The sequence below is a fragment of the Gopherus flavomarginatus genome, chromosome 3, assembly GCF_025201925.1.
Source record: "Gopherus flavomarginatus isolate rGopFla2 chromosome 3, rGopFla2.mat.asm, whole genome shotgun sequence".
NCBI classification, from domain to species: domain Eukaryota; kingdom Metazoa; phylum Chordata; order Testudines; family Testudinidae; genus Gopherus; species Gopherus flavomarginatus.
In genome coordinates, this window is record NC_066619.1 from 65034307 (window position 1) to 65061825 (window position 27519).

Genomic DNA, 27519 nt, shown 5'->3' on the forward strand with positions numbered 1-27519 from the left:
CTGGACTCCATGACCTTTCAGGGTCCCTTCTAGTTCTGTGAGATAGGATAGGTACATATAAACCTTGTATAATGCTTGATTATTATCTTCCTCACAAGTTTCTTTACTGTGCATCTCAAAAACTGTTTTTTAATTGCTTTGGGTGTTGCCTCAGGTTTTGGCTTCAAACAACTGTCCAAAGAAAGTCATCAATTCACATTCTTGGTCCTAAAAGTGGTAAGTCATTACTGTGAAATTACGAAAGGTTCCTCATTTAATTCTTTTTTGGTCTCAATTCTCTTCTCGCACACACATGCAAACATGCAAAGACTTGAGAGTTTTTCTGCAAAATATTTTTGTAAACACTGATTATTCAGAGAATGCAAGTTTGCTCTTTTAAAGCACAGAAATTAGTTGAATCTATTTTTAATTAACATGGACTGTACCTACACATAGTGAACAAATCGTGCATTAATATTGGTTGAAAATTATCAGCATTAGTGTTTTCTTACTCTATTTGCTAAGTACCCTGATACTGCAAAACTTTCACATATGCTCCTGTGAGTAGTCCATAAACTAAGAAGAATGGCCATACTGGGTCAGACCAAATGTCCATCTAGCCCAGTATCTTGTCTTCCAACAGTGGCCAATGCCAGCTGCCCCAGAGGGAATGAACAGAACAGGTAATCAAGTGATGCATCCTCTGTCGCCCATTCCAAGCTTCTGGCAAACAGAGGCTAGGAACACCACAGAGGCTAAGTTAAGCATGTGTGAGTTTACAGGATCAGGGTCTAAGATCACACTTGATTAAAATGTTTTTATTAACAAAAAGTCAGGAAAGAAAATATTTGGAATTCTTTAAGGCAGAAAAACAGCTCTGCAAAGCAAAACAGCCAAACGGTCAGAAAGGAGAGATGAAAATGTATGTGCGTGAGTTGATGAGGATGGGGATATGAGGGAGCTAGGAGCTCTCTTTAGTCTGGTCACATCAGGTCAGGTTAAATCAAATTAACATTTATCCAAATCTTAACTGACAATTAGTGAAAGAGACCAGAATTTGAAGCAACTTGATCAACTGGCAAAAATGTCATTTTTAACAAATGCAGAACCTTCAAAAAGTTTGGATAGTCTGACAGCAAGTGCACTCTACGAATCACATACTCTTATGGCACTATGTAACTAATAAAACGTAGCTACCACAGCCTGCTGTAAATCACAAGTAGAAGGTAGCAATACTTCCTGGAGACGTGAGTTAATGCTGATGCTCATGAAACTGACTAACAAATAGCTTGGGCAAAAGTATAATGTGAACACGGAGCTGTGCTACACTGATCATGTAGCTCTGCCAGTGCACCTCAATTAGGACACATCTCTGCTGTTTCAGGCCCTTGTTTCCTCAGATCAGAGACTTTAAATGGTGCTGAATTGTACAGTTCCTTTTGATGTGGGTAAACATACACTGGAGACTGTATCAAAACCTCTAAACTCATTTTCACTGGTGAGCTAAGTCAACTGTTAATAAAAATCTCCAGAGGTTAAAGGCTAGTGAACCACTACACCCCTTAGTCCACCGGAATGCCAATTCAACACAAGGTCGGAGCAGTTAAGCATGCTGATAGCACAAGCATAAAACCAATCTCTTTGGCAGCAACAGTAGTGTTATGATTAAAATTAAGAGAAACAATGGGCCTGGTCCCACAAACACATACTCCACTGAGTAGTCATTTTTCATGCTAGGTAGTCCCATTGGAGTCAGCAGAACTACTCACATGAGTAAGTGTCAGCATCCCTAGATTCTTCTGTTAGATATACTTTAAATATTTCATTTTCATTCTGTAAGCATCGTTGTAAGAGAATTAAAACAGCACAAGACTGAGGAAAAGGGAGAACAGCAAAGAGATAATGAGACAGACATCAAAACGTTTGTGAAAAGATGAAGAGTATAAAAACCGTGACTTGGAAACAAAAGTAACACAAGTAGAGGAATTAGTCAAACTAATATTGACTGACTATAGTAGCTAATCTGATACTATTGCAATATTTGTTACTTTGATCTTTGACAAGAATATTTAAATCAGTAATACTATGCGAATCAAACAAAAAAATCCATTGCGGTATTTTATTCGAACTTTAAAAAATTATATTTCATACTTTGCCTTCATTCTTAGGTTGGTAATCCTGCATAAAAAGACCCTAAAACTTAAAAAAATAAGACAAAAAAAACCCCTAACTAAATATAAAATAAAGAGGTCCTAGTCTATTGAAGTTAACAAACTAAAAGCAAGAAACTAGAGAGATCTAGACACAAACAGATAAATAGGTAACACGTTCTACCCAGAAACTAAATTTATTGAGGTTAGTTAGTTACTATTTTATTCAAGCATTATCACAAATTACCTTTTATCCGTGTTTTGTTCTTTTTAAATTGCAAAAGCATACCACTGGAGTGGAATAATTAAAGTTAACAACTTGCACTGATTCTATCTTCCACCATTAGCTCTAGTCTTTCCTAATAACATAGATAATTGCTCTTAGGCTAATTTCCAAGAAACGTGTTTTCTCTATAGAAAAGATCCCAATGCATCTCCCTTTTGGACACACTGTCAACACTAAGATAAAAAGGAAAAATGTAAAAAAATGAAAATACACTGCAGGATGTTCAATACACTAAGGATGTGGTGAGCACCCTTTACTTTTGAGATCTGATGAGAAGTTCAAAACTACACATCATGCAGTTTAAAATTAACGGACTGTTCCAGATACATATGGTGAAACACATGCTTATTATTATTTGGTGTTGTTTGTTAGAACAACTACAATCACACAGCTGGAAATCCGACCGCTTTTTCTTTAAATCAAGACAATTTAAGGTCTCCTTTTTAGAGATTATTACATATAAAATATTCATTACAGAGAATTAGATTTGATAAATACAATAAACCAGGACATATTAATCAGATATAAAACTATGGATTTTGCAGTTATATATCCCAGTTGTCAGTGTATTTTTATTAGCCAATCAGAAGAACCACGATTAAGGCTATGATAAGGCATGAGTATTTTTAATAAAAGTCCTGGACAGGTGATGGGCAATAAACAAAAAGTCATGATCCCTGATCTGTCCTTGACTTTTACTAAAAATACACCTAACTAAAACTTAAGTGCTAGGGGGCGGGGGTGAGGTGCTGCTGCGCTGGAAGGTGGGTGCTCTGGGCCCTGCCACTGCTGGGGTGGAGTGGAGCCCAGGGCCCCGCAAATGCTGTTGCTTGGGGGGAAAGGAAAGTGGCGGAGACAGCGCAGGGCCACCCTGCCACTGCTGCTCCGGGTGAGGAGCAGCAGCCCACGGCCCTGCTGGTGCTCCCGGACCACTGCTCCGGGCAGCACCTGGGACCAGCTCCCTGGGGCTGCCTGAACAGTGGCCAGTGCGGCCAGCCTTGGGCTGCCCTAGCTGCTCAGACGGCACTGAGGTCAGCTGCATTGGTCACTGCAAAAGTCACGGAGGTCCTGGAAAGTCACGGAATCCATGACCTCCCTGTAAGATCCACAGCATTAGCCATGGTGGATACGTATACAAAGAAAGTACTTAAATAAATAACCCAAGAGGTACAAGTTACAATCTAGGACCCAGATTCAGCAGAGTCCTTATGAACAGAAGTTAATGGAGTTTAAACACATGCTTAAAATTAAGCATATGCTTAACTGCTTTCCTCAAAAGGCATGGTTTGCTGAATCAGAACCTACTGGAAGTTAATGCTGTGAAAGATGCCAGACTGACAGCCTGGCAAAATGAAGTTCTCTATTCACCCATAAAACGCATACAGCACACCTACAGGCACCACAAGCTTCCACAAACTGCCAAGCCAAAATGCCACAGTCTACTTCCTAGTTTCCATGTCCACTCAGTCTCTGACTTCTCTGCTAACATAAGTGTAATTAGCACCAATTGTGAACAGCAACTAGGCCAAGACCACCAACCTGTTTCATACAGGCCACATAGCCACCAGTTGACAATGACTGCCAATCACTGCTGGACTAGCTCAGAGAGAAACCTGTGACATATAGATAAAAGGCTCTAGATACCGTTATTAATTCCTTGAGCAAACACTTAACCACAAAAGAATCTGTGATGCACAGCAGGGGATGGCTGGCAGCATGTTCTCGATGAGGATCCCATGACTAGCCTCCGTCATTGGTCTGACAAAACCCAGATTCGATAGCTTTTTGTATCAGCCCATCTTTTCTATTGGGTGTTTGGGAAATCGAGATAATGGAGTATGATTGAGGGGCTTTATTATACAACTATTAATTCTTGTCAGGCAAATATAAGGGTGTGTGTATATGTGTGTGGTTTATTATATCATTTGTTTTATTTTCTTATTGCAGGTTTTATGAGTTTTTAATATAAAACAAAGATGTCGAAGTGGAAAGATGCCCGTTATTACTATTATAAATCAACTCAATAAAAGAGTGTCATGACTAATTTCCAGTAAACTAGCTAACCAGTTCCAATGAACTGCATGAAAGCCAGTCTTAAAAATGAAACTGTGCAAATCTATTTTAATATTTTTAAAATGCAAATATTATTAATTTTGTTGCTTATACCCCTCAAGCAAATACTAAAATGTCTACTTGAATAAATAAGCTGCAAGTCATTGCATGTTGCCAATGGCCTTACTTATTTACCAACAACCATATAATTAATACTAATTTGAAGTGAGATCTTTAGTTTGAATTCAAACTACTCAACTTCATCATCAATGTTATAGAAATTAAGTGTGTGTGCATACTGGCACAGTTCCCAGATGTTTCATGCACAGAAGTTTAAAAAAATTGAAAAGAAAAATACCAAAAACAAAAACAGAAAAAGCCTAACACTCGTAAATCGATGTAATACTTTTTTAATCTACCCTTTCTTAACTATATTAGTAGGCAAATATTTTGCCAGAATACCCACAACTATTTACAGAGGTCTCCTGGCTAAGGCACTCAGGGAGTTCAATTCCTGGCTCTACCACAGGTTTCCTGTTTGACCTCGGACAAGTCATTCAGGCCCAGATTCCCACCCATTGTCTCCCTCCTCCTTGGGTCATGCTGTGAAATGACCCAAGGGATTTAGGGAGACATCAATTTAACCAGTGACTTTCTTCCTTTGTGAAGACCCCATTCAATGCCCACTGACTTCATTGGAAAGACACTCAGGGTATGGCTACACTTGCACTTCAAAGCGCTGCTGCGACAGCGCTTTGAAGTTTTGAGTGTGGTCGCAGCGCCAGCGCTGGGAGAGAGCTCTCCCAACCAGCGCTGGGAGAGAGTTCTCCCAGCGCTGCACGTACTCCACATCCTCTATGGGTGTAGCTTGCAGCACTGTGAGCTGCGCTCCCAGCGCTGCAGCACTGTTTACACTGAGGCTTTACAGCGCTGTATCTTGCAGCACTCAGGGGGGTGTTTTTTTCATACCCCTGAGAGCGAAAGTTGCAGCGCTGTAAAGCGCCAGTGTAGCCATGGCCTCATTTAGCACACATTGAAGTCAATCAGGCCATGAGTTCTATCACTGAAGCTGGTGGCCCGCATTCACCAGTGCATCATGCCTGAAGCTCCTAGACACACTATGAAACTGGAGACCATTACAAGTTTCTCCATAACAGATCTTTTTGTGACTGACATTTCTGCTAAGACGGAAAGAAACAAAAACTGAGACCATGTGTTGTGAGAAGAATTTTTGTGCCTAAGCATCAGAAACCTGTGATTATGAGTCTTCCTTCCAAAGAGTTTCAAATATTTGCTGAAGTAGATTTATGTGTGGGAACATAATGAGAAACTGGATCCTGCTCTGATAAAAAGTCATACCACTTTCAGATCACACATGTACATCTTAAGATCCTTGTGAGTTTTATAAGTTTTACTTGAAGACATGATTTTTATATGAGTGTAAAATGTACCCATTTTGCATTCTGGCACAACTCTGATACACCCACAACTTCCTCTTTGCAAAGCTCTCTGGCAACAGTGCACATATTTAGATTGAAACAGATACACAAAGTCATGCTCCTCCCCAAAACACTGTGGAAAACGGTTACTGCATTTGCTAAAAATGACATCTTATCTCAGATTATTTCTACAGATAGTATTTAACAGTACAGCAGAAAATGATTACTAATTCTGAATGGAAATCCCCCAGTTCCATCTCTAGCACACAAACAGCAACCGAATTTAAAAAGTAAAAAAGTGCTAGCAATAACTTCTATGCCTCAGCATTGTCATTGATGTGCATTTGTGTTTTGATGGGGGGCAAACTACATGAAATAAGACTCCTGTTCCCATTCTCTATACCGTGCTCATGTGAATTTGGGTATATTTTCAAGTGTGATTTCTATCAGAAAATTGAGACTGACTTCCATTTTTACTTTAAGAAGGGTGATGGTCATAACTTTTAAATAACCAGTTAATTCTGTTTTTAGGCACCAAGCCCACATCTTGCATTTAAAGTCTCCTCTTACTGTTTCAAATTAATATGTGCTATATGAAAAACAGATCCCCAAATGACCATTCTTAAAAATCTACATGTAAACTAAAAACAGTGGATTTAGAATGTGTTACACAAAGGATAATGGATTATTTATTACTTGACTTATACGTTAGAGCTATCAAAAGAAAAAAAAAGACTGAGCCAAATCCTTCCTTCAAATATATGCCCACTACTCCCACTGAAATCAGGAGTTGTTATGGGTCATAACTGAAGGCATACTTAAGCCCTCTTGATTGGAATTTTTGCTGCATTTTTAACAGTAGGACAACCAAACCAATTTGTTTTAGCTTAAAATTGTGAGGGCTCTGTCCTGTTCTCATTGTAGCCAATGGCAAAATTCCCATTGGATTTACTGGCAACAGGATTGGGCTATTTTTAAAATTCCATATAAAGTAATAAGCAATGCTGTGATTTGTAGTGAGGTAAAAGGTACCAGTCAGAATCTGTGGTGACATCATCTATACCTCATAATCACCTATGCAGAAATATATATATAACGGCTGGATCCAACTCATTGAAGTCAAACGGTGAAACCCAGGAATGTAGTGTAAAGGTGACTCACACTAGAAATAAAAAAAACAGACTTATGTTTTTTGTTGTGGTTGTTTCATTTCTCCATCCTCTGTAATAAAGACCTGAAAATGATTGTGGTGGTGGTGGTATACTTAGTTGTTTTTTCAAATGGAAGGTGGTTATGTGTATGGAATTCAGATCTAATATTGTCTGGAGAACTCAATGGTGACTGGAGAACTAGTGAAATTATGACAAAATAGCCAAAAGAAAATAAACTGAGATGGTAAGAGAGAAAGGGATATTTAGTCAGACTAAAACTCAATTTATTTTATTCCTACTTCACTTCATTAACTAACAATTTAGAGAAAAAAATCTTGGTTAAATATTCAAAATCCCTATCCTGTCACTTTACAAGTTGAAATAATGTGTGAGAGCTAACAATATACATCTTCCAAGACCTACTACTAACCAGGTAAGATCATACCAGGTAAGCTAATACTCTAGAAATATCTAAGGTAAAAATCAACTTTAAAACAATAACACAAACAAATCTTATAGCATTTTCTTATATGTCCTGTAGAACAGTGTTTTTCAAACAATGGGTCGCAAACCCACTACTGGGTTGCGGCATGTAAGGTGGTGGGTCTCTTTGCTCTGGTCAGCACCACTGATCAGGACGTTAAAATGTCGGCGGTGCTGCCCAGCTAAGGCAGATTAGTGCTTACCTTTTCTGACACCGTGCTGTGCGCTGGAAGTGACAAGCAGCGGGTCCAGCTTCTAGGCAGGGGGGCCATGGGGCTCCAGATGCTGCCACCACCCCAAGCACTGGCTCTGCACTCCCATTGGTTGGTAACTGGCCAATGGGGACTGGCAGGGGTGGTGCCTGCGGGCAAGAGTTTCATGGAGCCAGACCTGTTGCTGGCCGCTTCCAGGGAGCAGCGTGGTCCATGGTGCAACTCGACTGCACCACTGACTGGGAGCCGCCAGAGGTAAGTCCATGCCCCAACCCTCTGCCCCAGCCCTAAGTGCCCCCTAAACCTAGACCCCCTTCCTGCACCCCAAATCCCTCATCCCCACCCGCACCCCAGAGCCCGCACCCCCAGCCCAGAGCCATGACCCTCCTGCACTCCAATCCCCTGCCCTAGCCCTTAGCCGCCTCCCACACCTTGAACCCCTTATTCCCGGCCCCACCCAACAGCCCTCTTTCCCCCACACCAACCCTCTGCCCCAGCTCCTCACCCCTCCCACACCCTTCACCCTCAGCTCCGCTGGGTCACGGGCATCAACAATTTTCTTCACCTGGGTCCCCACAAAACAATTTGAAAACCACTGATGTAGAAGCACTAGATGACGCAAATCTAAATTATTTTTAAATATTCTGCAAATTACCTTTAAGGGCAGAAACCTCCCACCATCATCATGTGCACTTTCTCCCCAATATTATCCCCCAATTTGGGTGGGTATCCCATAGAGCTAGCTTCAGCATTTATTTTACTTAGCAGTGACATAAGGAACCTATAGGCCTGTATCTTGTAACACATTGGCTTAAGCAGTTAGCTTAAGGCTTGAGGCCACCAACTTTGTCACAAATATATATCCTAACGGTCACTCTTAAGTTTTGGGGAACTGGGAATAGAATGATTAAGAGGGATGTTTGGCCACAATGACACCAGCCAACCACAGGAACATGAGCTAACATCAGCTTTTGTTATTTTAGGATGGGAACGTCTGCAGATGTCTGACCACAAAAGTGCCATGGCAATGAATGGACATCTATGATGGTTAGCTGAGATCATTAATTTGTACTTGTTTCTCCCACTATTTAAAAGGGGAAGAAACAGCACATCCAGCTCCATCTTCTCACCCTCCAAAGCTCTCATTCCCAATTTCACCTCACTTTTCTACTCATGTCAGCAGAGGGAGCATGGACTCAAAGTAAGGACCACAGAATTTGGCTTATTGTGTTAATTCACAAAATCAGTGCTAACTAGGGGCTGGTCTACACGAGGGGAGGGGATCGATCTAAGATACGCAACTTCAATTACGTGAATAACGCAGCTGAAGTCGAAGTATCTTAGATCGAGTTACCTACAGTCCTCACGGCGCGGGATTGATGTTCGCGGCTCCCCTCTGTTCGCGCTGGTGGAGTTCCGGAGTCGACAAGAGATGCGATATATCGATCCCTGAGAAATCGACTGCTACCCCCCAATACGGCTGGTAGAGAAGATGTACTCTGGTATCCCATTTAAGGACTCTCTGCAAAGCCAGTTCTAATGCTATTCTATGTAAAGGTTGAAGGGAAATATAATAATACAATCTATATTAGCATTATTTTATATTGGAAAGTGATATTTTCCTTTTTATTCTTCCAGTGTGGCATTCCTGTAATGCACTGAGGATTACTACACTGTTTACAGTAATCAGTAACTCCACTAAACCTGAATCACACAAGTGTAAAATTGGTGTAAGTAAATTCAGAGTCAGATCCATGCGGGCTCAGAGATGCTCAGAAGTCACAACCTTTCATGTGAGTTGCAGCCCTGCACCTCACATCATCAGGCCATTACTGCATTAAAAATACGTTGCCAAATCACATTTCAACTAAAATTTAGCATTTGTAAAACCCAACAGAAATATTTCCAATAAAAAGTTAAATCCCTGTAACTAAAACTTTGCAATAGAGGCTTACTGCATAAAAACCCAAATGAGAAATTGTGGAGAAACTCAAGTTTCAGAGTGATAGCCGTGTTAGTCTGTATCAGCAAAAAGAACGAGGAGTACTTGTGGCACCTTAGAGACTAACAAATTTATTTTGGCATAAGCTTTTGTGGGCTAAAACCCACTTCATCAGATGCATGCAGTGGAAATTACAGTAGGAGGATATATATACACAGAAAACATGAAAAAAAAAATCAGATGTCAAGAATTGTAACATTCAAAAACCAGTTGGAGAACCCTTCAACCTCTCTGGTCACTCAATTACAGACCTAAAAGTGTAATTCTCCAAAAAACAAACACACACCAGACTCCAACAAAAAACTGCAGAATTGGAATTAATTTGCAAACTGGACACCATTAAATTAGGCTTGAATAAAGACTGGGAGTGGATGGGTCATTACACAAAGTAAAAACTATTCCCCCATGCTAATTTTTCCCCTTCTTGTCAACTGTTTGAAATGGGCCATCCTGATTATCACTACAAAAAAGTTTTTTTCTCCTGCTGATAACAACCCACTGTAATTGATTAGTCTTGTTAGAGTTGGTATGACAACACCCATTTTTTCATGGTGGGTGGGTGTGTGTGGGCGTGCATATATATATCTTCCTACTATATTTTCCACTGAATGCATCCAAGGAAGTGGGTTTGAGCCCATGAAAGCTTATGCCCAAATAAATTTGATACTCTCTAACGTGCCACAAGTACTCTTTGTTCTTTTTGTGGAGAAACTGACAATTAAAAAACAAATTACCCTGACTAGCGTATTTTCATTAGCAACCTGAGTTAGAAACAAAATGTAAAAAAAAAAACAAAAAACAAAAACAGAAAAAAGCAGTACGGACATTTTTAAAAGAAATCTTTCATTGTGAGATATTTAGAAAGACAGGTTAAGGCATTTACTGTATTTAAACATAAACAATATATGATTTTTAGACTAATTGTGTAACTTATATTTTTTATTTTCCAAAAATATAAATATATATATATATATATTTTGCTACTTTGGCAGCAAAAATAGAGAAAGAATGTTAACAGAACAAACCACAAAGTGCAATATTGATCCCTCCCAGCAATTGTTTAGCATAGAGCTACAGGAGAACAATTTGACTTATGCATGTTTGAGTTTCACAAAGTATTATTTTTCTGTACTGCCCACTGTGAAGGACATCAGAGAGATAGTGAAGATGTATATAAGGTCATTCCCTTCAAAATAAGCTGTTTGTCTCAACTTATAAAGGAAAAGGGCTCTGCACTGAAAAAAATGACCATGAATAGGTACAACCCTGTACTGTTTACTCAGGCAAAATTCATAAAGACTTCATTAGGAATTATGCCTCAGTAGGGAGTACAAGATCAAGCTCATTACTATCTTTCGTAAGAGGTGGCAAGATGAAAATCTTAATAAAGGGAAAGCCTGAAGAATGGTTATGTGATTTCCCCTACAGAAAAGATTATGAAGGCATGAAGAAATTTCCAGTGATGTGGATGCTGAATGGCGAACAGTTCAAGGGAATGAACTGTTGCAACTAAAAAAAAAAAGTCAGGATCATGCATTACATTTAAATTAAGATGCACATGAGAATATTGTTTTTGGACTCCCAGAGAGGAACAGGGCTGGATAAGGCAGCTTCACTTCATAGAAGAGTAGTATAAAAGACCGTAAAATTGTTTTACTGACTCTCTTTTGTTTCACTGCATACTCTCATCAGTGAGGAGTGAAGACTGTGGAGGAATCAGAGGGAAGAGACCTTCAGACCCACAGAACCCAGGGATCTGTGGATCTCTGTGCCACAGCTCTCCAGTTCCTGGAGCTATGTGTACGTCTATCCAGCCCCTCCACGTTGCCTGCTGGTTCCTCTCTCCCTGATGGTGTAGTTCTTACAGGAGCTTTGGTGCCACTGTTTGCTTCTCTCTGTGGCCATGTAATAGCAGAGGGAATTCACTGGAACCTAATGATCTTTGGAGCAGTGTTAACAGCTGCTCAGTTATCCATGTGGTCTGCAGAGCAGCATGCCATGGAAGAGAGCATCCCTTGCTCTGCTAGTTTTAATTGCCCTCCATTAGTGGAAATGAAGAGCAGCAATTGGCCCACAATGCTAGCCAGTCCTAGTAAGTTCTACTCATCTCTTTGTCTCCTGTTTAATGTGGACGTTTTGACTCAACAAGGTACTTGAAGAAGACCCTACATGTACACACTGCACTTACTTTCCTATTCAGCTGTCTTATGGTGTATAATTAAAAACAAACACAAATAAACAGAAACACAAACAGCTCAGCATGAAGTCTCAGGTCCATAAATAAACCCCCGTTTCATCTTTCTGAATTTTTTTGTTCAATTCAATTATTTTTAAAAGCTGTGTGGTTTGCTTACTGGAATTACCCTATAATTAACCTTCTGGTCAGCGGCTAAAGAGAGTGAATCATTTAAATCAATTAAACCTTTAATTTAGAGCTTCTACTTCCTGCCGTTAATCTTGAACACCATGGGATATTGATTACCTCAATTATTTTGTCAATAATGCATGCACAATTACATAAAAGTTCAGTAAAAGCTATTAGATGTAATGCGTAAGTAAGTCATGCAACTGTACAAAGAAAAACTCTTTGTGCCCCAAATTGTAAAGTAGTGATATAAAATGATATCTGAGCAAGCAATACAATGCTTAAGAAAAATTTCTTTGTATTTGCCCACAGGAAATGGATTACAGCATAAAACTATTTGATCATCCTGGGCAAGAACTGCTTAAGTCAGAATCTGAATGTAAAGGTCACTAAATATATGCAGTGGCTTAAAAATGCAGTTATCATACTGGACCTAGTATTTACATAATATGTCCATACAATGCTTTAAATCATCATGAGATTTCTGAGCAATACCCATCATTCACAGAAGTTTAATAGAGCATGAAATCTGCAAAAAGCACTTTCTTTTTCAAACACCACGTTACCTTTTTTATGAACCAAACAGCCCACAGGTGACCAGAATAAAAAAAGTTTTCTTTAAATTCTCTCATACCGTGGAGGGAGACTAGGATACATTCTGAATAAGAAAAGTGGCCAGATCCAGCTAAAAGTAATTCTATTAAAGACAACAGAGTTAAATGAGTAAGAAGAAAAAGGTTTAGTGCCATGTGTGATCACTGCAAAACTGTCTGGTTATTATATACACCAGTACACATGAAGATATAATGTGGTCATACTAGATCACCTCAGTAGTCTATCAAGTCTAATATCCTGTCTCTGGAAACTGCTTAAACCTGATGGTCACAGAAAGATGAAGGAAAAACAATGCCCCTGGAAGATTTGGCAATGCTGTTCATAGGCAGAGAGCAGGGGTGATTCCTTCCTGAACACTGCAGTCATCAGCCTACACAATGAAACATGAAATTTCTTTAACCCTTGCTCAACACATCAAGTTGAAAACAAGAATCAAAGTCATCCAGCCTGTTTTAGACCACAGGTCTCCCTAGAGCACCAAATTTTAATGAAAATTTCAGGTGAGTCAGACCACAGGGCTCCTGACATTGAATTAAATATAGAGTTGCACAAGACAAAGTTTTGCTTGTTCTACAAAAAAATGAATATTTTACAATTTGATTGTAAGCTCCTTGGGGTAGGGATTGTCTCTTAATGCGTGTTTGTAAAGCACCCACAGAGATCCATTGTATTTGGGATGTCTACATTGCCATAAGAAAACTACAGCACTGAGTCTCAGAGGCCAGGTCAGCTGACTCGGGCCGCAGAACCACAACATTTCAGTGTAGACAGTTGAGCTAAGGCTGAATCCCAAGTTCTGAGACTCTCTCCTCTAATAGGGTCTCTAAGCCCAGGCTCCATCCTGAGCTCAAAATGTATAGACTACAATTTTGCAGCCTGAGCCCCACAGGCTTGAGTCAGTTGACTTGAGCCAGCCACCTCATTACAATGTAGACATATCGTAAGGCTGACGGAGCATTTGAGCATTACCATCTTACAAATAATATACTGTTCTACTTTGCAGGCCTTTGTAGAAGTGTACTTGCAAATCTAATAAAAAAATAAAGTCTCACTAAAGAGTCTCAGTTTGCACATCAGAACTCTATGAAAGTGCTCTGTCCCTCAAAAGACAAAAAAACCCAGTGAACATGTAAGCCATAAAGGGCCTCTTCTCTATCAGAGATGAAAATTCCTTTCTTTCAAAACAACTTTATGGAGTCATTTAAACATCAAATTGCACATTTTATTTATCCCCATTAGATTATCATTTTAAGTTCAAGATACTACTTTGGAAGATCTTCCTAGTATGTCTCTAGCATGGTCTTATTCAAATCTCTCCATGTTTCACCTAATATAACTTTGGAAGGATTTCAAAACATAAAAAAAAAAGCAACATTACAGCCTTAATGATTTGCAGACTGATACTCTTATCATGAAGTCTAATTTAAAAAGCCACCTTCATATAAATGATTATTTAAATGCAAAATAAAATGTAAAACAATGAAGTCTTGTATGTGTTTAAAAGTTAAAAGGAAGTTTCTATGTCTTCGGAGAAAATGCAAATGTTAATTTGGGAGAATGATTCTAAAGTCACGTTCACATATGTATACTCCAAGCTTTTTGTGGTCCTTAATGAAAATCACCACAGTATATTCAGGGGCAAGGATATGAAAACTATAAAAGAGTCTTGATATTTAACAAACCAAGGGTCACAAAAGTAATGGATATACAATTAGCACCATATTGTAAAATAAAGTACCTGACCAGACAATACCACTTTTTACAGTTAGAACACAAGAATGGCCATATTGGATCAGACCAAAGGTCCATCTAGCCCAGTATCCTATCTTTTGACAGTGGCCAATGGCAGGTGCCCTGGAGGGAATGAACAGAACAAGTAACCGTCAAGTGATCCATCCCCTGTCACCTATTCCCAGCTTCTGGCAAACAGAGGCTAGGGACACCATCTCTGTCCATCCTGGCTAATAGCCATTGAGTTCAGCCTTGCATATCTTTCTTTAATCAAAAGTTAAAACTTGATCTCCTCCGATTGTTTCAAACACTGATGTAAAATATACCATGTCTAACAGATTATTTAGCTGGTGTATACAATAAATTAGATGGTTTTTCACACGTCTCACCCCACCCTTTTTCTTAAAATAAACAAGCAGAGTATTTGGCTGTACATATCCTGTTTCCTTTTTACCGCAGAGCTAGCAGCAATCTTCTACATGTTTTCATGCTATTTCTTTCACTTCTGCAGTAGCTGAGGACTCCACTAATTATCACAGTTTATTTATTAGACAGTAAATTATGAAGACTTGTGCTCAAGCATAGGAAAAAATACTGTTATACAGAAGACAAGTTCAGCCTCCACATAAGAGAATTTTAGGAGTGTTGCTTCTGGAATGTGTCTTCTCAGGAGAGCACAGATCATCACACACAATTCACATAGGGTTTGAAATAAAAATGAATGGAACAAAAATAAAAATAGAATTGTCATGTACTAAATGTTCCTCAAAATTACTATACCATAATATGCAAATAACAGTTACTACATGAAGTGGCAATCAGTGGTTCTGTATTTGTTTCAAGCTATTACTGATGTCAGACAAGGTAACTATACAAACCTTTTCACAGCCAACTATTTTACAAGGTTAGTGTGAGTTCATGAGGGTGGGGGGGGAGGAGGGAGAACACAAATTTTACTTCATGTTTTCACATTATAGGTTTGTCACTGGGGAATGTGGAACTGAAATTTAGGCATAAATTTTATTTTTATAAAATCAATCTTCAAAATTAACCTTTGCCTATCAACTTCTACCACTGCTATAACATACAAATTGTTCTGCTTGAAATACATAGACCAGATACCTACTGTGGTGATAGCTTTTGAGATTTATCTCTAAACATGAAAAAGAGATGGTACTTTTTTCAGAGGCATAAATTGTATTTAGTACTAAATCTTATTGTTATATTTTTTAAAAGCCAGAAAAGTCTGTCTATTAGGAAATCTAGAAGGATATTGACTCTAAATTTAATCAATAGATATCTGTATGCTACCTGTCAATCAGACACATGAAGCCAAATTAATTCCTCATGTCACTTTGTGGAAGTCAGTGCAGTTAGATCAGGGATGAATCAGACCCAGGACTTTTAGTTTCTGTTTTCATTAGATGAACTTTCATTTTTATTCATACTGTAAATGAGAACAATGAATAATGACGACTTCCACACCTGCTGCAGGGTGCAGCTAGAAGTCCAAATGAAAAAGATTATTAATCCTCTCCATCCCCAAAACTGACTTCGGAGTAATGATTTGAAAGAGATTTAACAGGCTTCCTGACGCATCACAGGAGCTCAAATCCCATACTTTTCTAAATATGGGGTCTCAAATAGGGTAATCCTAACAGATTTAAAATTGTTGGCCTAAATTTTCAAAACTGACTAGTGATTTTTGGTGACTGAGTTATAGGTTATCAATTTAAGATACAATAAAGGGACCTGATTTTCAAAGGGTAAGTGCACAGTGCTTTTAAAAAATTAGGCCCCTTCAAGGTGCCTCAAGTTGGCCACCCAAAATGAAAGCACCCCTAGTAACTAGTCATTTTTGAGAATGTAAGCTATTACTACTACAACAGTTGTTTGTTAACTGAAACTGGACTTACTTTAAAGGATTTATTATGTTATGTATTTATTCATTCAGATTTATACACTTTAAATAAAGATCACCTATCCATATGTTCCAGGCACACTAGAGACAACCTGAAAATTCAACAAAATCAGTGTCCAAATGTAATTAAAGTATAGCAGTGCAATTCAAAACAACCCACCAACAGCAACCAGGCAATTCAATGCCAAATCTACCTCCCTCTCTAACAATTGTCCTCCTATTCTCAACTGGCTGAAGAAGAAGAAAGACAAGGTTTGCCATCTGAAGGTAGTTCAAGTTAACCTCTTTGGACTGGGAGGTGAGCGAACTGTAAACCAATTTTCATGGAAAGCACTGCGCCACAGCAGCTCCTTCTCAGGCCTACTAGTGAGACTTCAGCTCAAACATCTCATCTGATCTCAGCCGCAGTGGTCTGGTAGACAGGCAGGTTCTAAGCTGTTTAGGGCTGTATAATCAAAACAGACACCTGAAAACCTACAAGTCACTAGTGAAGTTCATGGAACATGGGCTGAATATGTTCACAGCAAGGTATTGCACTTAATAGATGAGCTGAAATATTGCACCAACTCCAGTTCGTCGTTTTAAGGTATCTCCCTATGTGCATCATGGTAATCTAATCTTAAAATGACAGACATGAATGACAGTTACAACGTCCACATCCAAGAAGCACATGCAATTTTATCTGGTTGAAAAAAAAAAAAAAAGAAAACAAACAGTTTCCTAGCTCCACTGGACACATACCTAGCTTTTAACAACTACTTTTAAGCTTTCAGTTATTCTGACTAGTTGGCTGTTTTTGATGGCCCAAAAGGCTCTCAATTCAGGACAAAACAGGGAACATTTTGAAAGGAGCTCAGGTTTTTACATCTGCCAGACAGACTCTTCTGTAGTATACCATTTCTGGAGATGGAATCTAACTCTCTCTCATGAAATACCAATCATTTTTGTCCTCCACAGCCTGGCCCAATAGAGAACATGAAGCACTTTTATTGCATTCTGTGTGTCAAAAGCTTCCCACCCATGCTTTGAATTCACCTTATTTTTCAGTAATTCTTCCGTATGATAATAGAAGTGTTCATGAAGGCGGAAAAGAAAAGTTACTAAAACACCCCAAATGTTTACCTTTGAACAGACGCAACGAGCAGACATTTATTACCAAACAAATAGCTTTATCAACAAATGCAATCCATTATGAAAATAATAGATATACCATAAACCCTTTTAGAGGTTTACTAGAGCTTTTTTCTATTTACTGGAAATTTTAGTTATGAGTTCCATTGTGCCAAGGACAGTCCAGTCTTTTACAGACACTTACCCTCTGACAGCATGAATAAGTCTCAGTGATGGATAAGCGGTTCGCACTTTCAATTTATTCTTAAGGATTAATGCATTAACCCACTCCACATGCTTCTCTCCGCCTTTCACCATGAAAGCAGGGATCCAAAGGACACTGTCATTCAGCATGGATAGTCTATGCACAAATTTTTCTCTGTCACTCTCATTCCGAAAGCCTCCAAATGCTCTTTGTACAACTGATGGATTCATGGTAATAAAATCAGACTTAGTTCCCACATCTGCAGCAAACTCCACCACAGGGGCTAGATTGCACCTGAAGAGGAAAAAATTAGTGGACAAATGAAAATAGATATGAACCATTAACTTAGATAAGGGTATGCATGAAGGAAAAACTGAAAATGAACATGTAAGACTGTTTCACAATAGGTGAGCAAAAAAGTACCAACGGTAATCTGCATGATATTACTTAGCACTGTATACAGCCTGGATGTTCCCAGCGTGTTCTAAAAAAGGTATTATGTGTAACCAACTCAGTGAAGAAGATACTGTACAGTATGTTTAAAGTTCATATAATTAGTGTTCAAACAGAATGTGTCAATACTTAGACAAGCGCTTAACAATAACAATATGTCTCTTACAGCTATTGTTATTTTCACTAATGTGCAGTTGTTTAACCTATCTTGATTAAATTCCTTGGGGACAGCTGAAGCTCTTTAAAGGTAGTCATGCCAATCAAGTAAAATTCATGTATTTTTGTTATCCATTATGTAGTTTGTACAGCACATCATTTCATACCAATCACAAATAACTGTCAGAAAAATCAAACTGGTTTGGGTTTGTTTAGTTGTCAGTAAAGCTGGCTGAAAAATTCTGACAATCACGATTTGGAGGACATTTTTCATCTAAGTTTCAAGTTTTGACCAGAAGACTGACTTTTTTGTGAAAATTATGTCCTGTTTTTAGACCAGCTGCAGTTGTCAGTGACCCCTTGCTATCTCCAATTTTGAGCTTGTTCAGGCCTTTTCCACCAACATGTAACTTTTAATAATCACCAACTAAGCAAAAAGAGATCAGTCTCTTAACGTTTTACTGTAATATATTGGCCATTAAGCTCATCATTAGTAACACATCCACATATTATACACCTAATAATATTTAAAATCTGTTCTAGAATAAACTGCATTTAAAAAACTTTTAATATACAAAATATATCTCCAGAAGAATATGAGAATCTATTTACTACATATACGTATAGGACACAGAAGTATCAACATAGGTAGGGTTTTTCTTACTCATTTCTTTGTTTCTGCAGTTGTTGCCTTGCAACAAAATCTTCCTACTCTTCCACTGAGTAATCTTTTTGTTTGTGACAAAAATAAGATGTAATTTTAGCAAAAATTGTCAGAAAATTTCATGTAGTGACTATTTTATGGTGCTCATCAGTATCACAAATGTGCCCCTGGAAAACACTGAATTTATCCTGACAACACTACCGTCCCAGTCTAGTGCTTTAAAATCACAAGAGCAGCCATCCTCTCAATAATTCTCAAACAGTGTAAGTTTAAATGAAGAAAGTTAAGTGTGAAGTAGGAGTTGAAATGGAAAAACATTGGGTCCACTTCATATCTGTGGTGTAACTCAAATGAAATCACTAGAGTTTGTACAGGTGCCAGCACAATGGCTAATTCTGAATGTGACCCTTGGCACTACTGTAATATAAATAATAGTTATTATAATAGAGGTTAATTCATTTAAGAAGAAACAAGATTTGCAATGCAAATTCTATTACCTGTACATACAAGTGCTAGAATCACATGGATGCGAAGGATATGGTGCTGAACATTGCACTGACACAAATTTGGCCAATATGTCTTTAAGACAAACCTCTTCTGACCTGGCAACTACAGTACTGTTTAGGTAGCATCATCTCTCTTCAATTACAAAGGTTTTCTGCAATTAGAAAATGGTACCTAAATGTAATTTCCCCATAAATCTGAAAAATAATTATAAGGGCTAATACCTTGTGAGTTATCGCCAATTCACGAGAAACATACCTAATGCAAAAGGTTATGTTTTATAATGGTGTACTTTCTTGATCTAATGTATCTGGCGGTACATGTTTTATAACAGGCAGCATCATGAGATTTTTCAACCCTGGGATAGAAAAGGTAATAAGCCAGCCCAAATTCACTCCTTGGTAATGGAGGTGTCCCTGCTTTGTTATTAAACACCTTAAGCAATTTTTTCAAACCTTGGTGCCTCATTATATGGATAGAGGAATTTAAATAAGTGGTTTTATTGTTAGACATGCCGTGTATCTTCAGTACTGGTGCTTGGTCCTCTAAGAATCTAGTCAGTTATTTTAGGTACATAATTATGAATTTAAGAGAATCATTTTAGATACTCAGTTTGAAAAACTTTTGTGATAGTGAAAGTAAGACAATGCCCTGTGAAACTCTAATTTCATGGAAGTACCTCAATGTTGCTATGCTAGTGCAGTGCCTACACTAATATTATTTTGGTAGAATATCAGTGTAATACTAGCTGTTACAGCAATATAGAATTGTGTTAGGAGAATGAACAATACTACCTTGGGAGCAGCTGATTGCTTTATAATAGTATTATCAGACTTCGTTCACTTTCCATCTATTTAACAGATTTTTTTTTTCTCCAAAACTGTGGCTTACAGAACAGAAGATAGCAGTACTTAATGTTTTCTCAATAGCTTAATAGCTTATATCCCAGTCTAGAGGCAATGCAAAATCTTGCAAAATATGTAAATTAAAAATAGCATGTTCTTCACAAAGCAGCTTATGGTACAATTGTTTCTGCCATTTTAACTGACCCATCCGAGACTATGTTCACAATAGTCTTCAACTGTATTTTTGACACCACACTGCCACTACTAATCAACTTATATTTCCATAGGATTCTTGGAAATCTTATGTTAAAATGCCTTTCAGAATCTATTTTTTTAAATACTTTGGACATGCACATACTACAGTAATGTGGGGTGGGGTCACACACCGAGAGAGAGAGGGAGAGAGAGCACACTACATAAGATGTCTGTATGCGCCTTTCTGAAAGTTTCAGAGTAGCATACTTAAAAATAGGTACCTTTCTGTAAAATTGGATGTGAATGATTTCCACAGAGATATTCAGCATTTGCATACATTATGCTTTGGGTTCTAAAAAAATTAACAACATTTTAGAGACTTAGTTGTTACATTATCAGCAAAATGGTCTTCTTTCTTTGTGCAACTGGGATTTTTCTTGGAATTCAGCACTGCATTTTCTGAATGATAACTATCTATGTCTAAATACATTCATATCTGGTATTAGACTTCACATACAATGACATGCAGAATATATCTTTTTCTAGATCAATAAACTAGCTGCATTGCACACTTCCACGTTTCCACCCTCAAGAATCCACAATCAGGTCATTTTTTATTCTTTTTGGAAGGCTCAGATTCTAAAGCTTTTAGTTGTTGTAGTTTCCATTTAGGACTTCATGTTTTCAGACACACATACATGAACCTTATAAAACCAGCCACTGCCCTTGCACACAGATCTAAGTATATGTAGATAACTTCCTATATCTGTTTTCAAACCCTTTTTGGAGTCTCTAATGCACCACCTTTGTGATGTATCATGCTTGCAATACCGTACTTAAATAAACATAACTGTTTTATTAGTTGACATCAACTGTTTTCTACTGTCTGTTCTGCAGACCTGTTTCAGGACAGCATCCTGATTCAGGAAAGCAGTAAACGTATTTAATTTTGAGCATGGACTCAAATCTTACTGAAGTCAATGGACTTAAGCAGATGCTTAAAGAAAAGCACAGGTTTACTGCATACCAGAATACAAATACATGGAAAAAATACTTGATTGCCTTCCTGAATCGGGACCTCAGATGAATGGCATGGGAAAAAGGAATGGTATCTGAATAAGAATGTGTCATATTTTAATCACATATTCAATTTTTAACCATATTTCAAACTACCACAGCTTTTTGCCCAATTAATTCATTTCTATCATGCTGTCAGTTCAAGTCACTAAAAAGGTATGCATCTTACTCCACTTATTGTTTATTTAACCATAATGAATTGCACCCAACCCCACTGCAGGGTATTGCTGTGATACACCAGACTCCTTTATAGGTCTGGGAGCATGTTCTATGTAATATGAGCACAGAGATCAGCACTGAAAGTGCTCTAAGCACAAGGATCAATAGGTTTTAGCCCTCAGTGAGTCCCTATTAACACTCAAGTATTCTGAGGAAGTAACTGAAGATTACTTCACTAGGGTTCCCAGAAATAAAGGGAGAGGAATAATCTAGGAACAATTACATTATATGGCTGCCACAAAAAGGTCAACCCAACCATTCCTAACCCAGTCGTTGGGGCAGCCTAAGAGAGGGGTATAAAGAGTAACCATGTCTTGTTGAGACCTCTTCACATCATAATCCTCCCAACCATATGTACTGTAGTCCCATGTCAAATACTTTCAGGCCATCATCATGTATCTTGCTACTGCTGCTTACCTGTGCATCTCTTGACAGCCACAGGAAAGATGTTGCTTCCTTGCTCAGCTCTCAGGCCACCTGCTACCCAGTCTTTACCTCAAAGCCCTCAACTGCTGACTCTGGCCTACTACTCCTGGTCACACACAGGCACAGCCTCTTATGCCCTCCTGAGCCTGTTCTCCTCTGCTTTCAGAATAGGGTGACCAGATAGCAAGTGTGAAAAATCGGGTCAGGGGTTGGGGGGGTAACAGGCACCTATATAAGACAAAGCCACAATTATCGGGACTGTTCCTATAAAATCAGGACATCTGGTCACCCTACTCAGGAACTCTCTTCCTTTTCTGCACTGGAGGGATTACAAAACCATAGAAATGTAGGGCTGGACGGGACCTCCAGGGATCATCTTGGGCACCCCGCACACTGAGGCAGGATTAAGTTTACCTAGGCCATCCCTGACAGATGTTTATACGGCGCTTTCTACTGGCCAGCGTTAAACTGCATAACACATTATGTTCCATTCACTAGATCCTTTCACTGCAGTTCAGCCAGGGAAGAAGGTGGATACCCAGTAATAAGCCAGCTGATTCACTATAATATTTTCCCATACTGGACATTAAATGACATGCTTCAAATTAAACTTAAATTTCTCCTGTTAATAAAAGGCTATTGCAGGAGTGTCCCTGCTACCACTCAGCCAGATTGAACAAGGGAGAATAAATACTATAGTGGTATTTACTGGGCTATTTCCTGCCCATCTACCCCAATATTGTTTTCTTCCTATTGCACTACTTTTAAAATACCACTCTCAAACACAATTCTCTCCCAGATCTCAGCAACTCTCTTTAAGCTTCACAGACACATGACCATCTTAACAAAAACAGTATCACCACTACTTAAGTCAACCTGCAAGGAAGCAAGCCTAACTCATCAATGCCCAGGAGGACAGACTTGAATATAGAAAATCCCTGAAGTCATGTACTGAAGTTGGGAACATGAAAACAGGACAGAAATATCAATTATATTCTACACTGAAGACAGACTTCAGGAAGCAGATGAGTGGCTCTACTTATGAACAATCGACAAAACCTCATCACATCCTGCGGAAATTTGCAATGCTACAGCACAGTATTCACAAATTCCTTACTGCAGCTTATTTTTAAAGGGACTGCAATGTAAACAGGGATTGCCCTGGTAACAAGAATGTTACCAAAAAAAGAGGTTGTTTTATTTAGTTCTTTGTTTTTTATCCATTAAATTTCACATTGGGAAATGGTTCTGGTCTTCGAGATTGAAAGAATAAATATTTTTATATGGAAAAAACAGCTTAGCAGCTTCAGCTCCTTGTTTTTCCCTTGCACTGACTAGTTTTATCCTCCAGTTCTTAGAAAGATTCTTCTTGGTCTGAAGGTGCAGAAAGTTTAACTATAATGGTCTTTATCTGTGGGAAAAAGTAAACAGGTGGGGAAGGATCATAATACATGTGTTCACTAGTATCCACTCCACTGAATACAAGGCAACACATCTGGGTTCCACAGCTCACTACTCTTCCTCTTGGATGAACGAAGACAATATCCAAAATCCTAACTCAGCTGGTTCACCATCCCATAAAAAGGATATCGAGGAAATTACTGGCCAATAAATCTAACCTCAGCATCATATATTAAAAAAAAAAAATCAACCAACCTAACTAGAGTGAATAATAAGGATTCAAGAACCTAGTAAGGAGGATAAGAAGCAGCAAGAAGATAGTTAAGGTAAGCAGGTTCAAGTCAAACTAAATTGCGTGTGTATTTATAACAAACATAATGGACATAATATATAAAGATATTAAAAACAGTTCCAAGTGGAGTCTCAATTAGAAAGCAAAAATATAGTTTGGATAAAAGTACTCATGTAAAAATATGCAAAAAGTAGAAGGATGGATACAGATTTGGCTGGAGGAGAGTAATTATTAGTGACCACGTGTAACAGTATCTTGAAGCATTCAACAAGGGTCAGTGTTGTATCCATTTTTACTTAGTATCTTCATAAGTGACCTAGAGCAGTGGTTCTCAACAAGGAGTACGTGTATCCCTGGGGATACGCAGAGGTCTTCCAGGGGGTACATCAACTCATCTTGCTATTTGCCTAGTTTTATAACAGGCTACATAAAAAGCACTAGCAAAGTCGATACAAACTAAAATGTCATACCATGACTTGTTTATACTTTTCTATATACTATATCAGTGTTTCTCAATGTGGGTGTCGCAACCCCTGGGGGAGAAGGGGGATGTCACAGGATGGGTTCGGGGGGGGGGAGGGGTCGCAAGTGCAGGACTGACATTAGGTGGTGGCAAGCATGTGCCCTTGAAGCTAAGATATATGTTGAAGCACAAGCCCCACCACCTGTGGCTCAAGCCAAAGCCTGGGCCCCACCGCCCAGGGCTGAAATCAGACCCCTGAAAGGGTACAGTAATCTGGAAAAGTTGAGAACCATTGACTTAGAGGAAGGAGTAGAGAGGACAGTGATCAGAGTGGCTGACAAAATGATGGATGGACTAGCACAATTAACAAGTAAATTCAGTAGCCTGTTTCAAAAAAAATGTAGAGTAACAGTCAGAAATTAAGATAACAAGATTTAATAGATAAATTATGAGTTGGTTCACTTGGGGAGAAAAAATATTCTAAAGTATTAGGAAACAATACTCCATTGGGGGTGACATGAAAGAATAAAGTGAACATGAGCATGCAATGTGATGCTGTCACCACAAAAGGAAACAAAGTACTGAAGTACACTGCATGTCATTTGGGAACCCATATAATGAACCACATCCTGAGATGTACAGAGTACAGGTTATGCGCGTGCACACAAAGTGCTTAAACCCTTGATCCTCCAACAGCACTGTCCACGAACAGTCCCCTAAACCATGTCAGAACAGCCTGAGGACTACTGTTAGTAAACTTAAAATCTAGGAGGCCAAAGGGGTTAAAAATGCTGCCAAAAGATTAGCATTGCATGTACTTCTTTTCCTTTGGCCATGCCCCCGTCACCTACATCATGAGAGGCTGTATATTCTTACAGAGAAATTATCCAGGCTGGGCTCATTATGCTAGTTTTATGGCCCAATTAAGCCTGTCGCACAGTGAAGTTGCAGAACTGAATAACCTCATAAAGAAGGTATTGCAATCACATTCATGGAAGCCACAGCCAAATACAGATTTTATTATTCCACAGTGATGCAGTGGAATGGGCTAGATGACCCAAATGTACATATCCAACTCTAGTATTTATGGGCCAAATCCTGCATTCCTTGCTCAGACAAATTCCAATGTAAAGCAACAGGTAAAAACTGAGCAAGGATCTCAGGATTTGGCCCTATACATTTTAAGTGTGTTGATCCATTATCTGATCTGTGCAATTTGTAGAATACAGGCTCCTTGGTTGAAATAGAAGTGTTTGGCAACTGTTGCTGGCATCAAGCAGAACCTGCACAGAACACTGCTGTGAAAGTGTTTCCTCTTTCAGCAAACCATTCCTTGTGGATCAAAGAATAATATGCCCATCATATGGTATTAACTCGAGGTGTACTCTGGAAGCCAAAATATTAAGATTAACCTGTTGTTGGAAAATCGATATGTATTCATGTCACCTAAACTCTACAGATGCATCTAAACTGGCTCCAAGAACCCCAAAGCCTTCCCCCTCACAGCCTGAAAACTTTGGTAATACAGATACAGTCCTGATCTCTAAAATGGACCAAAACTTGAAACCTTAATCCAGATGCCCCTGAACTTCTAGAATGTATCTAAATCTGGAACTGAACTTCAAGGCTCATGTGCACTGCAACAAAACAAAAAACAAAAGCAAGGATAGCACAGAACCTACCAGAGAGAGTAATACCTGCTCATCTGTCTATTTACAGAAAGCACATCACTATGACGTCTGCATACTTAATACAAAACAGCTTCACTGCCTTGCATTTGGACTACATATAGCATGAAGCAAAAAAAAGGAGAGACCATAAGAATGGCCATATTGGATCAGATCAATGGTTCATCTAGCCTTATATCCTGTCTTCCAACAGTGGCCAATGCCAGGTGCTTCAGAGGGAATGAACAGAACAGGCAATCATCAAATGATCATCCCGTCATCCACTCCCAGTTCCTGGCAGTCAGAGGCTATGGACGCCCAGAGCATGGGGTTGCACCCATGACCATCTTGTCCAATAGCCATTCATGGACTTGTCTTCCATGAACTTATCAAATCCTTTTTTGATAAGTTTTGGCCTTCACAACATCCCTTGGCAATGAGTTCCACAGCTTGACTGCGCGTGTCATAAACAGATAGCTAAGGGTTAATGTCTCTTTCACCTATAAAGGGTTAACAAACAGTGACCTGCAAACACCTGACCAGAGGACCAATCAGGAGACAAGATACTTTCAAATCTCATGGAGGGAAGCCTTTGTTTGTGGGTTTTGGGTTTGGCTTTGTTCTCTCTGCGTCCTGGATGGGACTAGAGGTGCAACCAGGTTTCTGCCAATCTCCCTGCTACAGTCTCTTATCTATTCAGAATTGTGAGTAAGAAAAAAGGCGGTTATAGTCTTTTAATTTGTTTTCTTATTTGCATATGTGTACTTGCTGGAAGTAGCTTAAATTGTGTTTCTGCTGGAGAAAGTTTCTTTCTATTGTTTATAAGTTGAAAGACCCTGTAACTTTTTACCATCTAAAGTGCAGAGATAAACCTTTTACTTTTTCTTTCTTTTTTTATTAAAAGTTTTGCTTTTTAAGACCTGTTTGATTTTTTTCTCCTAGTTAAGGTTCAAGGGAATTGTGTCTGTACTCACCAGGAAATTGGTGGGGAGAAGGGAAGGATAACTTTTCTCTTTGTGTTAGATTCACGCAGCTTGAATCTGTATGGCCTCTGGGTGAAGGGGAAGAAGGGAGGGGGAAGGTAACCCTCCTCTCGGTGTGGTGATTCAAGAAGTTGAATCAGGCGATCTCCTAGTGTTCCCAGGGCGGGAAGGAGCTGGGAGGGGGAAGGGAATGGTTTATTTCCCTTTGTCGTGAGACTCAAGGAATTTGGGTCTTGGGACCCCCAGAGAAGGTTTTTGGGGGAGACCAGAGTCTATCAGGTGCTCTACTCTAAGTCCTGATTGGTGGCAGCCTATCAGATCTGAGCTGGTAAATAAGCTTAGGGGAATTCATGCTAGTACCCATATTTTGGACGCTAAGGTCCAGAACTGGGAATTATACTTGACAGCGCGTTGCGTGAAGAACTAGTTTTGTGTGCTGTTTTAAACCTGCTGCCTATTAATTTGATTGGGTG

At 38.9% G+C, this 27519-nt stretch overlaps 1 protein-coding gene across 1 annotated transcript in view; it reads right to left on the minus strand.

Annotated features, from left to right (window-relative positions):
- Nucleotides 1-27519, minus strand: part of ST8SIA4 (ST8 alpha-N-acetyl-neuraminide alpha-2,8-sialyltransferase 4) — an 86029-nt gene that overhangs the window by 18501 nt on the left and 40009 nt on the right. Inside the window, exon 4 of the mRNA XM_050945927.1 lies at nt 17702-17995. Coding sequence (XP_050801884.1) covers nt 17702-17995 — 294 coding nt within the window. The remainder of the gene's footprint in view (nt 1-17701; nt 17996-27519) is intronic.